General features: G+C 37.0%; 1 protein-coding gene across 4 annotated transcripts; it reads right to left on the reverse strand.

The window, feature by feature from the left end:
* Positions 1 to 1,020: 1,020 nt before the first annotated feature.
* Positions 1,021 to 16,091, reverse strand: spina (spindlin a). Of its 4 annotated transcripts, none has more exons than XM_055207409.2 (6): positions 15,930 to 16,091; positions 10,822 to 11,132; positions 9,400 to 9,448; positions 6,527 to 6,780; positions 6,093 to 6,326; positions 1,021 to 4,611 (listed from the first exon to the last, which is right to left on the reverse strand). In XM_055207409.2, the coding sequence occupies exons 2-6, from the start codon at positions 10,871 to 10,873 to the stop codon at positions 4,412 to 4,414; spliced, it is 789 nt and encodes a 262-aa protein (XP_055063384.1). In that variant the 5' UTR covers positions 10,874 to 11,132; positions 15,930 to 16,091; the 3' UTR covers positions 1,021 to 4,411. The 4 variants fall into 4 exon arrangements, with proteins under 4 accessions (XP_055063384.1, XP_055063385.1, XP_055063387.1 ...); XM_055207410.2 differs by lacking the exon at positions 15,930 to 16,091 and adding an exon at positions 15,567 to 15,892; XM_055207412.2 differs by lacking the exon at positions 15,930 to 16,091 and adding an exon at positions 14,929 to 15,530.
* Positions 16,092 to 16,133: the final 42 nt, after the last annotated feature.

The following is a 16,133-nucleotide window of genomic DNA, read 5'->3' on the forward strand; positions in this document are numbered from 1 at the left end:
GAGACTTTATTCTCGTCAAATAGCGACTTTATACTCGTCAAATAGCGACTTTATACTCGTCCAATAGCGACTTTATACTCGTCCAATAGCGACTTTATACTCGTCCAATAGCGACTTTATTCTCAAAATTATATTTATTCTGACTTTATTCTCGTCAAATAACGACTTTATTCTCGTCAAACCCATTGACTTCCATAGTTGGAAAACAAATATTATGGAAGTATTATGATAAATGATGAAGAAGATATTTTAATAAATGATGGTTAAGTACACAGTTGATGGTACACATTAAATTTTATCATATTTGTTTTCCTACTATGGAAGTCAATGGTTACAATTAGCTGTGTGCTTACCATCATTTAGCAAAATATCTTCTTTTGTGTTCATCAGAAAAAAAGAAATTCATACAGGTTTATAACAACATGAGGACGAGAAAACTATGACAGCATTTTCATTTTTGGGTGAACTATCCCTTGAATATAAACTAGTGCTGGGAAAGATTAATCGCATACAAAATAAAACTGATTTTTTGATTAATATATGAGTGTGCCCTGTGTGTAATTATTATAAATACACACGCATTCATGTATGCATTTAAGAAACATTTCATTTAGAATTTATTTAAGTGTATATATATATATATATTAATTAATATTTTTAAATATTCTATATTATATATTAACAATAAAAATAGATATATAAATAAAAATGTTCTGAAATGTATATGTATGTATTTAAATATACATAATAATTACACACAGTACATACACATATATTAGACAAAAAAGCACTTTTATTTTGTATGCGATTAATCGCGATTAATCTTTTCCCAGCACTAGTATAAACATCTTACACCATAATGTAAAATATTTTATATGGAATATGTTGAAATAGTTTAAATAAACTAAATCCAGATATTTAAATAAAAGTTACTCTTAACCACAAAAACAGTCATTCATTACTTAAATATCCAGCAATAAGAGTGAGACACACAGTGGAAAAAAAATGCAGAGTCAAAAGTTCACATTAAGTTTTTTAATCTTTATAAGGATAGACTTACATATAATTATAAAAATTACTTAATGAATTAAGTAACAGGTTTTAAAATGTGTTTATACTTGAAATGAAAATAAAATGAACTATCTACATGTTAAAAAAGGACGAGAAACAGATTCGGCCAGTTACCTATGCGTGAAAGAACAGGAAAATTGAACTGTACATGTATCTGCAACAATCAAATTGCACTGCGTCTTTTTTTATACAAAGTAACTGAGGAGCAACAGCATCTTAAAGGGAGCATACGCTCAATTCTCTCCACAAAGCCAAAAGTGTGCATTGATAGAAGACCGTCTGTTATTTCGATATCTACAAGATCGATATGTTATATTTCAAACATGCACACATCATAGCCCACATATCACATTTCACTTCGTCCGAATCACGTAAGGCTGTTTCTTTGTTAAATATGGCACTCTTCATAGAAACAAACTCATTTGTCCTGTAGCAGAACAGAAGTACTGTGTCTCAAAAAAGGATATGATCCCTTAAATGCTGTTTAACACTGGTACCTTGCCTCTCTATTGGCACGCCACACACAACAACACCAGTGCATTTGATCTTATAGAAAATAAAATACATCGTTTAACCTTTGTTTTTCTTTTTAAATGGATTCAAAACCAGAACAGAAATGTCACAATTAGCAACACAATAAACATAAACTTTCAACAAAAATAAAAAAAAGACAAGTACACATGCATCACACTAACATACGATAACAACTCTACTCATATCATGCAAAAAGAACGGTCTAATTGTCATATTGTTTATCTTTTTAAATTCCCACGTCGACCTGACATCAAAACACAGTACAATACTACAGTAGGTACATGTAAAAGGCCAATCCTTGAATATGTCTTTTCTAAGGTTTACCATTTGCATATTGACACGTCCGTTTTTCCATTTTGATTAAGACACGAGCCTACCAATGAAGATTTGGTAAGTACATATGTAGATGTAGTGAAGATGCATACTGCTGTAAGAGACAAGTTCGTCTCTTAATAGTGACCTAGCTTACATTTTAAATTTAGACCAACAGTCCTGATTTACAGCACGGTACTGTAGCTGAGGTCACTACATCTGATGACCACTGTTGCTGTTTTCGGTAAGCCGAGCAGGCCGCCTGCATTCAAGATTCAAGGTCGAAACTAAGATAGAGAATCACAAACAACTTCAACATAAGACGGCCAAAGGACGCTGCGTAACTCATGAAAACCAATAACAAATACTGAATTCACACACACCCCAAAATATAGTTTGCATAGAAAATATAAATCCTATTTGTAGATTTCATAGCAATTGAGCACGTTTAGTTAGTCTATTACTTATATTGTAAGTACTATTGAGTACACATCACGGACATATTTGTACGGAATTGAATAGATAATTGCTTAATGTATTACAGTAACAAAAACACAATTATTTGCATGTTACAGTAATCTGAGAATCTGTGCTCAACTGTGATGAAAATAATGCCACAATGTACAAAATCATAGGGCTGCGTAACGATTAATCGCAACTAATCGTTTGCAAAAAAGTTTGTGTTTACATCATGTGTTTATTGTGTATAATAATAATAATAATGTATATATTTATATATTAAGCATTTAAACTTAATTTATATTTATAAATATTTAATATTTCTTATATACATCTATGATGTAAACAAAAACTTTTATTCTGCAAACGATTAATCACGATTAATCGTTATGCAGCCCTATAAAGATTATGCAAATAGGCTTCATGCAAAGTATATTTTGTGGTTGATCCCAAATTGAATTAGGACCCATCTCAAATCAAAAACAGAAAACAGGCTTGCTTTGTGACCTTCCGCTTGAAGACAACAGAACAGCATCACGTGTCTTAAGTGTTAAAATACAAAAAACTTAATGAAAAACAGATGCATGGCATGGGTTTCTTTCAACTGTAACATTTCTAAAAAGTGGGGGGAATCGAGTCCAATAAAAACATACAAACCATTTACAGACAAAACACAGAGTTAAAAAAAGATACAAGAACCGGAAAAATGTCGAGGCACAAACGTCGAGGCTCTGAACAGAGAATCTGAGACAGTAAATCTCCCAAAGGCTGATAGATACAGTAAGTCACATAAAAACAGGGTGAAGAAGAGTTTGCAACAAAATTCCTAAATACTTTTCTGTTATTGCATCAGCTATCTAACGTCACCTCTTCAGGATGCAGCACTTTGTGCAATATGTGCAGCATCACTAAATACTTTGGGGAATTGGGTAACCGTCCACCAGAATGCAGTACGAGCCAAAATCTGTCGCTGAAAGACAATGAACTCATTCTTCTGCGATAATACCCAAGAGAATTTGCAAACCTATTTGAAATTGTCATATAACTAACGGGCATTCTTTATACACGTGATGAAGCCCACGAACTGAAATGTTTACATATTAACATTCAGTTACAAAAATGGTGGCAATTCAGTCAAAACGAACACGAGAACTGAATAAGCGCTTCTCAGATTTGGAAAATTTAGTGCTTATGATAACAAGAGCTGCATTAGCGTTTACGAGTGGTGATGATACAAAATATAAAAATGATGATGATAATAATAATAATACAAGACGCTGGGGTTTCATCCACAAACGTTAGCGGCGCCCGTGTACGCAGTTCTCTCTGGCAGGGGTAACCATAAGTTCTAGAAGATAGAAGGGCTTAAACTAGACACATCTGGCAACCATAAACCTTCTTATCGGCAGTCGCGCCATAACTGCAAAGGCATCAAGGACATTTGATTCTGTTACACGACAGATTGTCCGCCTCTAGTCTGGCTTGTTTACAGACAAGAGGACGATTTCCTCAGGCTGCCAGCTTTCTGCCCTTCATCTCCTGGCACTAATACACACAGCAGCACATGCTTTAAGACATCCCAGACGTCTCTTGAATTATCCAACCAATGCATTTTTAATTTCTCCCCATAACGGACCCAATAAGCCAATGAAAAACTTGCTACTAGCTTGATTTCGGCACGTAGAGACTTCCATCGGAAACCCCAACGCATCCCAGATTTTCACCAGACAAACATGAGTGAATCAAACCTCTGGTTTTATGATGAAAATGATGTGTCTTCATAATACGCACTGGCACCAACAGGAACGGGAAACGCTTGAGGCGGACCTCCGAATGTTAAGCTACGTGTATGTTGGGGGATGTGAAGTCCTGCTATTCGTTCATCGACCATAGTGGTAATCCAAAGTTCCACGGAAATATCCATCATTCCATTTCCAAGAGATGTTACGAGAAATGTCCGAGATAAGTTTTGGCAAAGTTTGTGGATCACATGGTACGCGAGATTCCTCCCCTCTCCCCGCAAACGTTTCGCCGCCTACGATGTTTTCACCAGGTCATAGACGTAAATGTGAAAGTCGTCATCGAACTTAATGAAGTAGACGGATGGTTTGGCTTCCACCTGATGGATAACCATGCCAGTTCGTTTAGAGCCGTCCTCTTTGGCGTATTCCACCTGCTTCCCGACGAGGCTGTCCACGACTTCCCCCGGCTCACGCTCCGCTGGGGGAGAATCATCTGCAACGTAACAAAATAAGAATTCATTTGACTTTTATCTAACATAAGACTGGTAGCTAGTAGTGGTGTAACAATACATCGATATGGGTCGATGGATCGATTCAATTTCTAACGATACCATGCATAAAATATCAATATGTGGTAACTCTCCACATCCTCATTTCTTGATGTAACGTCCATCTATGCATTTTCGCCAAAACGTGTATTTTAGTTTATTTTCGTGTGCTAGTGTCAGCAAGTGAATGCAATGCAGCAACAAAGCGGTTGTAGCAGCGAAAACACAGCGATTGAGCTATTGGATGCAAATCGTGGGTTTGGGAATATTTTGTATTTGGAAAATGGATTGGACAAAACCCTAAAAACTTGAGACTAAACACTGTTGACATCATAAGCTTGATTTGATGACATTTTTTCCATCATTATTTATTTTTCTTTATTTAAAAAGTGTATTTTTTTCTAACTTTGTTGTTTTAAATGTCCCAATTGGGACAGATTTTTTTTAAAGAGTTTAATTAAACGTTCATGTAATATATTTTGGTTGTATTCGTTAGTTATTAAAAAACAACTGCTTAAGGTGCGGTTCAAGTTTCGCCTCTAAATCCGTGCAGAAAACACGACTATCGGTTGATTCTTGTCACATGACCTGCGTTGCGCTTGGGGCATTCTAGAAAGTTGAAATGTTTTTAACTCGATGCGGACGCGCCTGGAAAAAATCGAGCCTGTGCCAACCACGTGCGCATCGCTTCCATTATGAACATGCATACCGCGCGCCTACATTTGAAATGACGTGCAAAAGACGCGAAATGTAAATCGCCCTAACTAGGCTCATAATAGTAAAGTAACGATAAATTAATCGAATCAAATTGTAAATGCATCAACAAAATATTTGATGTATTGGCAAAGACAGTATCGCTGGTGTAGATAACTGTTACGGTATTGTATCGCAATTAATTGTCCGATGTACACCCCTAGTAGCTAGTAGGGATGTAACGATTAACCGTGCAAATGCGCGTTTTCTCGATGAATGAATTTTAATGAATTACGGTGAAGTCCCGGCACATCCCAAAGCCAGGGGGCGCTCTCATGCAGAAAATTCCTTTGTGCCACTAGTATTACAAACGCTATTCCAGGAAATATCTATAGGAATATTTATATCGCTGATTTTCAGGTATTTTCATGATTATAAAGAATATTTTGAATGATTTTGTTTAACGAGTGTTGCTTTTTTAAATGCACGTTATAAACGACTTAAACTCATAGTAATTTTAGATTGATAAGGACTTCCTACTGACCAAATTGCGTAGTACACGCACAAGCTGTGCATGAAACACAGAATCGCAGCATTGCAATTCAGAATCGATTTTAGATTTTAATGGGACACATGATTAATCGTTACATCCCTAGTAGCTAGCTAGTCAGTTAGCATGCTAACGCCTCCGACAGCCTACAAAAACTCTAAAACAACAATTAAATGAACATACTGGAGTCTGGCATGATCCTCAAATCTCCATCTTTATAGTCGTCCAGCAGCTGGTACATGTAAAGGACAGGGTCTTTCTCATATGTGATATAAAACCATGTGTTCATGATGGGCGCTCGGGCCAGGACCATGCCTCTCCACTCGTTCTTAGTACCGTCCTCCGTCTCGAACATGTGCTCCACGGCTTTACCTATCATAGTGTCAGCCAGGTGGGCGTCGCTGATGCGTGTCGATGCTGAAGGAAACAAGACACATGATGAGGAAAACCATCAAGCTGGGACCAATCAAATGCACCCCTAAATTCATCTTCTTAAAAATACTAAAATAAAATTCTCTGTCATCCACCACCCTTAAAAATGTCAATTGTTAGTCTTGTGTTACAAGTATTATGAACACTCAAGATACCAATTGATTGATTTATTTTTTTGGACGCACCTAGTCTGTCTGGTAGGACCTCCAGGCCTTGCACCCTCTCATCTTTGTGCAGCTCCAGGCCGTAGACGCAGTCAAAGCCGTCGTATTTAATCAGATAGAGCGACGGGTTGACGGGCACCTGATCTAAAACCGTTCCTTTCCACTGCGACGCCGCACCGCTGCCCTCCTTCCAGATGTGTTGGATACGACAGCCCACTATATTCCGTCTGGGCTGCGCCACAGCTTTAGTCGGCCCTACGGTGGTTTTGTGTTTCCTGTCAATCACATATAAGCATCAGTTCATAACTCTTGTAGTAGATTTTACATTTTAATAATAAAAAATATGACATTCAGAGACTGAAGCCTGGTTATACATGCACCTAAGACAGTTTAAGTACGCAATAAGGATGTGCGGTACCGCAAATAAGTCACGGCTGAAAGGTGTTGTTAGGCATGATGCAAAGCAGAATCAATACAGGACAGCCTCGAGTACAGTTTTGCATTTGTAAAATGGTTAACACACACAATACAAAGATTAAAGCAAAAAGGGTATTAATGCAACTTTCATGAAGTAAAATCGTCTTTCTTCCACTGGGAAAAAATAGTCCTTGACCGACTATTATGAAATGTTTCACATCTGTTTACATTGCTAAAGGTGCTGTGCAGTGACACACATAATCATTGATTGTAGTGGTAATAAGTTTAATAAATTTAATTAATTTTTCTGGAAATTTATCATGTGAAATCAAGTGATTAAACACATAACAACATCTATAGTATATTTTGGTGAAGATGGTTTTGGATTTACTTTTAACATTTACATGCTTTATGAGTTAAAACCATTAAAAACATATATGTAGCGAGTGGTAGCACATGTTTCTAATTAAGTCTGCATTCCAAAATGGCGCTTTAGTCCGGGGCCATGTGACTAATTGTTGCAGGTCAGAAAGGTGCATGCGCTGGTGACATCCAATCAAACGCACAGGAGGTAAACTAATGTTTTTGCAATTCGTTTTGCATTGCACTAGAGATGAAGCAGGTCGTAAACAACACATCTCGGGTTTAAATAACCCGGTCTTCACCCAGGCGCTGCCAAAACGATTTACGAGTGAATGCATCCTTAAAAAATGCTGCTTTAAGGACTGCGCTCTTTGTAAAACGGTTTTCACAATATTTCATTTCATCCCCTGAGCAAAATGAATAATAGAAATGTCACGCAAACCAACACGTAGGACTGGACGATATGGCCAACATTTCTGTTTCGGATATAAATTCTAAATTCCGATCAATACGGTATAAATCAGAAAAAGGTTTAATGTAAAAAAACCTTGGGAAAAACATGCAAAGAATGCCCATAACCAATGTTTCTTTTTATCAATTTGCTATTAAAAGTAATATGTGGAAAAATGCTAATAAATAGCCCAAGTTAAAGTGACCCTAAAACTTTTGAATGGTAGTAGACTATTGAACTATTTGTAATTGTATAGACGGTTTTAGCAGTAACAACATAAACAAGCGGCTTTCGTGGTCCTCACGTAACTTCTGGTAAACTCCGCGAAGAATAAATAACAACAGAGTCCTTTTAAAGTAGTTTATTTATATAACAAGCACAATAAACAACACGTAGATTACATAGGAACCCAAAACATTTGTTATTTTCAACGAGGTATTTGTTTAAAGCAACACTATGTAGTTTCCATGTAAAAATGACTTACAGCTCCCCCATGTGGTTGAAAAGCACAACAGTGCCTGGTATCAGACACTCTTCTGCAGGCAGGGGGAGGGGCGGGGCTGTGTTTCCTACCCTCCACCACTACTTTCAGAGTGTGCTTGTAGCACCTAGGAGGCTGCTCAGGTTGCAGCAACAGTACAATTTGTCCAGTTAAAAGTTGTTCTATCACTGAAATAATTTTAGAGACATTATTTAAAGGTAAGTAAACTTCATAGTGTTGCTTTAAGAGTTCAGTTCCACCAACTAGTCTGAAACGTGGCCAACAGCCAATCACAGTGGCTGCAACCTATGCTCCAGTCTTTCATAAATGTAATTGGCTGGCCCTGCCTAGGTTATTTGCATAAGGCGATGTGATTGGCTGACGCATGCTTTGCCGCTTGAAAAGTTGAGAAATGTTCAACTTCTACCGCGAGCAACGGCACTGAAGCGGCGCCCACGGATCCACAATTCAGTTCGGCAACGCATGACATCACCCATTAAAAGTGAATGGGAAGCGTTAACGCTTTCGCCCCGTGTTAATGTACCGTTATTGTCAGCCCTACCAAGACGAAATGGTGCACTATGATGATGTCACATTCCTGGACAAAATAATGTCAAGGCTGAAACTACAATGTGGGCGGTCCAATCGATGTGGGCAGTCGCCCATATTTACTACTACTACTACTAACCATAGTTTAAAAAACATATGTGGTGCTCGCACTCTAATAAAACATAGAAGAAGAAATACTAAATGCTGACAGGCTGATAAAAATAAGCTAAAACCCCACCTGGTTATGACATCATTGGTTAACAACTGTATAAAAATAGTAGTTATGGATTGGACTGTTTTTGTTGTCTAAGCAATAAGTTTTGATGGTTGGCACCTGGAAAGCCTTCAAGAGATTTCTTTTTAAAACAGAAAAGACTTTTTACACAATTCTCAACACTGAAAAAGTTTAAAGTAAACATGAAACAGCATTCATAACCTGCTTTACTACTGGAATCAAACATATTTCTGAATGAAACGGTGTAGTCAACGAGATATATACTTAAAAAGAAAGTGTAGTGCAGACTTGATTTTATCCATAAGGTATTGATTGGATGGTAAAATCTGGAGACTGAAAAATTAACTCTAATATATAGATATAACTCACATATAAAGTGCTAAAACACAAACACTTACTTATGAGAATTCTTCTTCTTCATCATATTTGCAGAGACACCAGCATGCCCTGCAATTGCACAAATGAGTTTAAATAAAAAATATTAGCATATAATATGTCAAAAACAGAATTAAGCTTTTCTCTTTTAAACAGAGCCGCAACAACTAATCGATCAAATTGATAACTCAATTAGTTGGTCTGTGACGTCACATACTCCCGCATCACCGTCAGACAACGCAGACACACGTCTGCTTCAAACAGCGCGAGATGTGTGCTTATAATTAAAATCAGGTGCATTTAAAGGTGATGTGTTAAAGGTGCAGTGTGTAATTTTTAGAAGGATCTCTTAAAAGAAATCCAAAATAATATACAAAACTATATTATCAGTGGCGTATAAAGACCATTTAAAAAGAAACGTTATGTTTTTATAACCTTACAATGAGACGTTTTTATCTACATACACAGAGGGTCCCCTTACCTGGAAGCCGCCATTTTGTGCTGCCATGTTTCTACAGAAGCCCTTAACGAACAAACTTTTGTACCAAGTTGTCTCCAACGATAAAATGTTTGTCCGGTGGTGGCTATTGTAGCTTCTCTATGCGTTTCAAAAGCTAGGGTTGGGAAGTGGACTGAGCTGTTGGCTGCGATTTGCAACCTCACCACTAGATGCTGCTAAAATTTACACACTGCACCTTTAATCTGCGGGTTAGAGATGTAAGGATTTAATTCAGTAGTTGTTGGTATTTGGGCTGTGAATAGTTATTGGGATGCTTTTCGACTAGTTTTAAATAGCTATTGGGCTGGTTCTGTTAAACAGATCTGGCAAATCCTGACAGAACAATGACGAAAACAAAAGCACAAAAGAGCACTGGTTAATAAAGGTTTCATTTTGTCCTTTAATATAAATTAGTTTGTATTTTTATTTCATAAAAATAGTATTGAAACACAAGCATCTGTTTTAAAGTTAGAGAGAAATCTTATTTATGTTGTTAATAACAAATTATGTTAATACTCACCAAGGTCTAAAGTTGAAATTTAAAATGAGTTTATTAATCTGTGACTAAATTTATTCACCAGCACATCCCCGAAGGCTCAATTAGTTTTGTTTATTTATATTTTGACATTTAAAGATGTTAAGCTGCACAAACTTTTTATTATTTAAGTTTAAAATATCCAAATTATTATAATAGTAAAACTCTGCTTCTACACGTGAAAAAAGTAGTGCCTTCTTCAGCTATAATACGTGAAAATCGAATTGAGTAAATATTTATGTTTTTATACGATTAGTCGGCCAGATTAATCGATTATGTAAATAATCGTTAGTTTCAGCCCTACTTTCTAAAAACTTGTAGACATAAATAACCGTGTGTAGATTCTCTAAAAGTGTACTAAACACAAATCAAGCAAGCGGACGTATGCAAAAAAAGAAAGAGAGGAGGTACCTGTATCAGGTCTGGCTCTCTGGGCTGTGTTCTTCCCAAATGGGGTCTTCATTCATCTGTGTGTGGACGGGCAGCTCAGCTGCCACACTAGGGTGATAAGATCAATTGTACTCTTTCTAATGCGTAAAAGAGTGTAAAGGGGAGGGGTTTAACTTAAAAGGGGCGGTCACAAAAATGCTGGCATGAAATATAGCCCCCTCGATGCCCGTCTGACGCCGTTTAGTGTTGAGTGGGCAGAACCGGTTGTGTCAGCCCACTCAGGGCCTGAGCTGAGTGATGATCCACACTCCCACTGAAAGATCTTCAGCAACCTGAAAATCAAAGTACAGCAAATTAAACGTTTGTTAGCCCCTGTGGGAATGTAAATGGTATGGTCATATTTTAATTAGTCAGATAAATCTCCTTTCTGAGAAAGCGATGAGTTGTGGCTAAGGACCTCAATGAGAGTCAAATTACATGCCATTCTTCAAAGTAAAAGAGTCAGCTGGGTTATTGTTTCATACCAGACTGAAAGAGTCTTCAAGATTCATTTATGTTACTGCAGTAAATTACTGTGATAACTCTTGATAACTGATAACTCTGGTTAGCACTAGCTACAAAAAATAAACCAAAACCACATCTGTGTGATCTAAGCTGAAAGGAAAGCTATTTATTTCTTCATTTATTCAATTATGGACCCAAAAATCTTTTTCTGATGTCCTAAACTTTAAAATACCAAATAAAGAAGAGCTAATTTACAATGACAAGACTTTTGGGAGTCAAACAAATAAGCAATTCCATGCAAACGTCAAGTTTCTTTTAACCATACTGAAATCTCAGATGTCAGTATTTGGTGGCTTAAAGGCAGGATAGGCAGGAATTATCTGAAAAACCTTTTTACAAATTTGTTTAAACTGTCCCCATACACCAATACACAGTTAAAATGCAAGTACTCTGAAAAAGAGAGTATAAAACTCAGTGTCTGCAGACCTCTCACGGCCGTTCCAAACACAGCTCATTTTCGCGACTATCACTCTCTCTCGCGACCATGGCACCACCCCTGTTGCTATTGGATCTGCCCAGACATGCGCACACCCGATTGATTTGAACGTGCACGAGGCACTCTACCAAGAGAAAAAGTACGGCAGAGAAAGAGCATTCAGAACTCACAGAAAGTGCATATCCAGTCAGCGAAGGCAAACAAGGCAAAAAAGGAATAAACGAAGAAATCAATTGAGAGTAAATATCGCGTGGCTTTTCCTCGAGTCGACGATGCGGTAGCGGTATTGTCTCCGGAATGAAGTCCTCATCAGAGTCCACAATGCTTTCATCACGGAAACTCTTCCATGCAATACACTGGCTTAATAGTGAGTACTAAAAGCCATCCGATTTGTTTATATTCATAGTGATAAAGTTAGGTGTATTATTACATGTGATTATGCTCGTCTGAGGTAAATGCTGCTCCCAGCAGAGCCGGTCAGCGTCACACGTTCATGTGTTTTGGGGGCGTGGCTTTAGAAGAAACCCAGAAGGGAGGGGGTGGAGTGAATTGAAAAATGAGCTGTGTTTAAAACAGTGGTGAGAGGTCTACATACACTCGATCTTTATACTCTCTTTTTCAGAGCACTTACATCCTACTTATGTATTGGCATATAAAGACAGTTTAAACAAATTTGTAAAAGTTTTTTTTTTTTAGATAATTCCTGCCTATCCTGCCTTTAAATACCAATGCAAGGCCTCCAAGTTTTTAAACTTTTTTCCAAATAATTTTCTAGTAAGTGCAGATTTCAGAATTCTTACATCCATAACGTTGTTTCTTCCTCATAAATGTGCAGGTGAAAATGAAAATACTAATTTGTTCTTTGAAGAGCCGTCCCTTCTCCATTTGTTGGGTATTATTGCTTCTGGTTTGTGCATTTTAATTCACAGAATTCCTACAAAGTAGGAAACTTCACCTCCATAATTCATGTATATTTTCTATTATATAAAAACCATGAGTAGACTGATATTTCTGATGTCTGGACTCTTATCATCAGAGGTTTAGGAAAATATGTTGTTTTAATGTACTGGTAATAAATTAATTCTCTAAGAAATGATTTTAACTTTTGAGTGAAATTTGCTCAAATTTTATTTAAACAGCACAACAAACAAAACTACTGAAGGTTTCTTCACTTGACTCATTACACTACAGCAGATGAAACAGCCAAGCTCTGTTAGATGAACGAAGACTGTCCAACTATATTTAAAACCAGAACAGATTTAATTGAACAGTACACCGCACATCAATATGGCGAGTAACGCAATCCGAATGCAATATTTCAAGAAGAGAGTTAATTTGGTGGTAAATCAGGCATTCTTTAAACATTTTCCACTCTTTATTTGTGGATTCTGCTTGTCTCTTTTCTAATATTCATCTTATTTGAGTAGCTCTCATAAAACAACATGCTGCAAAATCAAAAAATAACACTTTATATATTTTGCATACAGAGAATGAAACACATTTTTTTTATCATTTTCATTAAAAATAAGCATTTTCCATAACTTTATCCATTACTATCTGGATGCTGATTATATTTTTATTTCTTATTCCCAATTTGATTCAGTTTGAAAAGTGATTCTCGTTTTTTTTGCTGTGTATACCAATAAAAATAAAAAGTAGGCCTAAAGAAATGAATTAAAACCAGGATAAATGTAGTAAAGCCAACACAACCACGATGCATAAATAGTTCACAACTTATATTTCATGTCTTCCACAAGAATTGGGAGTAAAAAAAGTCACAATGTTAAAGGGGCCATGGCACAAGACTTTTTTAAGATGTCAAATAAATCTTTGGTGTCCCCAGAGCACGTATGTGAAGTTTTAGCTCAAAATACCATATAAATAATTTATTATAGCATGTTAAAATTGCCACTTTGTAGGTGTGTGCGAAAATGTGTCGTTTTGGGTGTGTCCTTTAACATGCAAATGAGCTGATGACAATAATGGTGGTTTGTTGCAATTAAAACTCAATTGTGCTTTTCTCTGCACTAAATGGCAGTGCTGTGGTTGGATAGTGCAGATTAAGGGGCGGTTTTATTATAATAAGATCCCCTTCTGACATCACAAGGGGAGTCAAAATTCAACTACCTATTTTTTCATGTGCTTGTAGAGAATGGTTTACCAAAACTAAGTTATTGGGGTAATCTTTTTCATACTTTCTAGGTTGATAGAAGCACTGGGGACCCAATCATAGCACTTAAACATGGAAAAAGTCAGATTTTCATGCCATGGCCCCTTTAAATGCTTCATCATAAAAGCAGCTTTGGATAAAAGCATCTGCTAAATAAATAAATGTACCGTTTGATTTTTATGAAATTTGGAGTAAGATGTTAACCGGACACATTTAATAAAAATCATGCATTTAACCTTACACACTTGACTATTATATTATATTCTGGCTTAAATATTTGTACACACTCTCCAGTACACACAACACAAACCTGAATTTATGATAATGGCTCCTCAATGCTGTCAAAATCTTGGCTATAACAGGCATCATATATTGCATTAAAAACCTACACATGGATGATGGAGCAATTTTGTATATGCATTATATCAAGTGTATGAAAATCGAATATTTTCGCTGTAGAGGCAGAAGTACTGATCTGTATCAAATGATGGCCAGTGGCTGCTATAATGACAGCATCTGACGACAATGAATACAATTAAAGAGAAAGCATTTACAGCTCAATGATGCAGTAAAATTGTGTGATTCAATCCTATTTCATAACATGAGATTTAACAAAGTAAACTGGGACATGAAAAGAAGTATGTTACATGCAATAGTAGACTTAATAATGCACAATTTTTCCTTATCAAATATCATGCAACTCAACACGTTATTATACCAATCATTCAAAAACATGGAACGTCAACAAATAACTATAAGTAATACATTATCTTTGAACATAATTAACTACAAAGAAAAGATGAGCATATGGCCATGCTTTGCTTCATTGGGGTTGGGTGAAACATGAAAATAACCCAAATCATAACATAAAAACATGCTTAAATCAAAACCACCCATTTTCAAGCACCTAAACCCAGCACAGTGCCTTTTTCTTCTTTGTGATCTCACTTTTACAAACCTAATTGATTCATTAATCCTCCAGAGGTGTCCTACAAAACTCTTCAGCAGACTGCCATGAAATACAAATGAACCACCGCGCCCCCTCCAAACACCCCCATCCCCAAATGATGTATGACAGTGGTGCTCATGAAAATCCAGCAGACTTTCTTAATGCAACCTGATCAGTGAGCATCAGACGAGACTTCATCATCATTCACATTAATGAATTCAAGACCTTACATTTCAGATGGCCAGAACCTTCAACAATGCAGTGAGATCAGTTGGCCAGATTGGGTTTCACTGCTGCCATTAACAAGCAAACCTGCCAGTTGTCTAGTTATCTTACCAATATTCACGATATAAACACACATCCATAACGTTAAATCTAAGCATCAAAGCATTTTCAAAGACAAAAACTAGCAAAGATACTCCTTGCAGACACATAATAGCTACCTGACAGACAGATCAAACCCATTACATACCGTTTACAATATATTTACCAACCAAATGACTCAAATAAGGCTGCAAATGACCATAAAAGCGCACGCTAAAGAGAAATACTTTGCAAATATATTCAAATTTGTCTAGCTAACTGACTCGAGCCCGCTAACAACCCTTATAAAGCATCAAACATTCACCACAAACGCACTTAAATACCTTGTTTTAAATGTTCAGAAACCACACAAACGATGCAAGGTGCTTATATGGCATAATAAAGAGTTTACAGTGTTAAAAATGTGTCACTTTTGTGTCTAAACGCAGTGCAATAGCTCGCGGCACCTCAACGGCTCCGGCCGCCATTTTGGCTCAAGCTCTTATTTACAATCCCGCAGCAGAAACAAAGGAAGCGCAAGAAACAGAATTTCAACAGAAGCGTCTGGTTCAAGCGTCCCCACAGCTCGCCCCAAAAACCCATTTCATCACCCTCTGCACATTTCACCGACATCTTTGCGCATTTCGCTTGTTTTTATTCAAGTACAATGCATAAATGTGACATTAATGGCGTGGATGCTCGCTTACCCCAGTAATATTTTAGAAAATCACGCATATTACGGCATAAAAATATTTCCACTCGAGCTCTGCCTCACTGTCTGTTCAATGAGCAGCGTTTGATGAGCGCGGCGGCCCCGACTGCGGCCGAGCTCCAGCCCTCCCTCACCCGCTGCCAGATAGTGCTCCACCGGCGCTGACGTACGAGCCTTCCTGCCAAATAGTGCGCCGCAG

This window comes from Misgurnus anguillicaudatus, chromosome 12 (assembly GCF_027580225.2).
Source record: "Misgurnus anguillicaudatus chromosome 12, ASM2758022v2, whole genome shotgun sequence".
NCBI classification, from domain to species: Eukaryota; Metazoa; Chordata; class Actinopteri; order Cypriniformes; family Cobitidae; genus Misgurnus; species Misgurnus anguillicaudatus.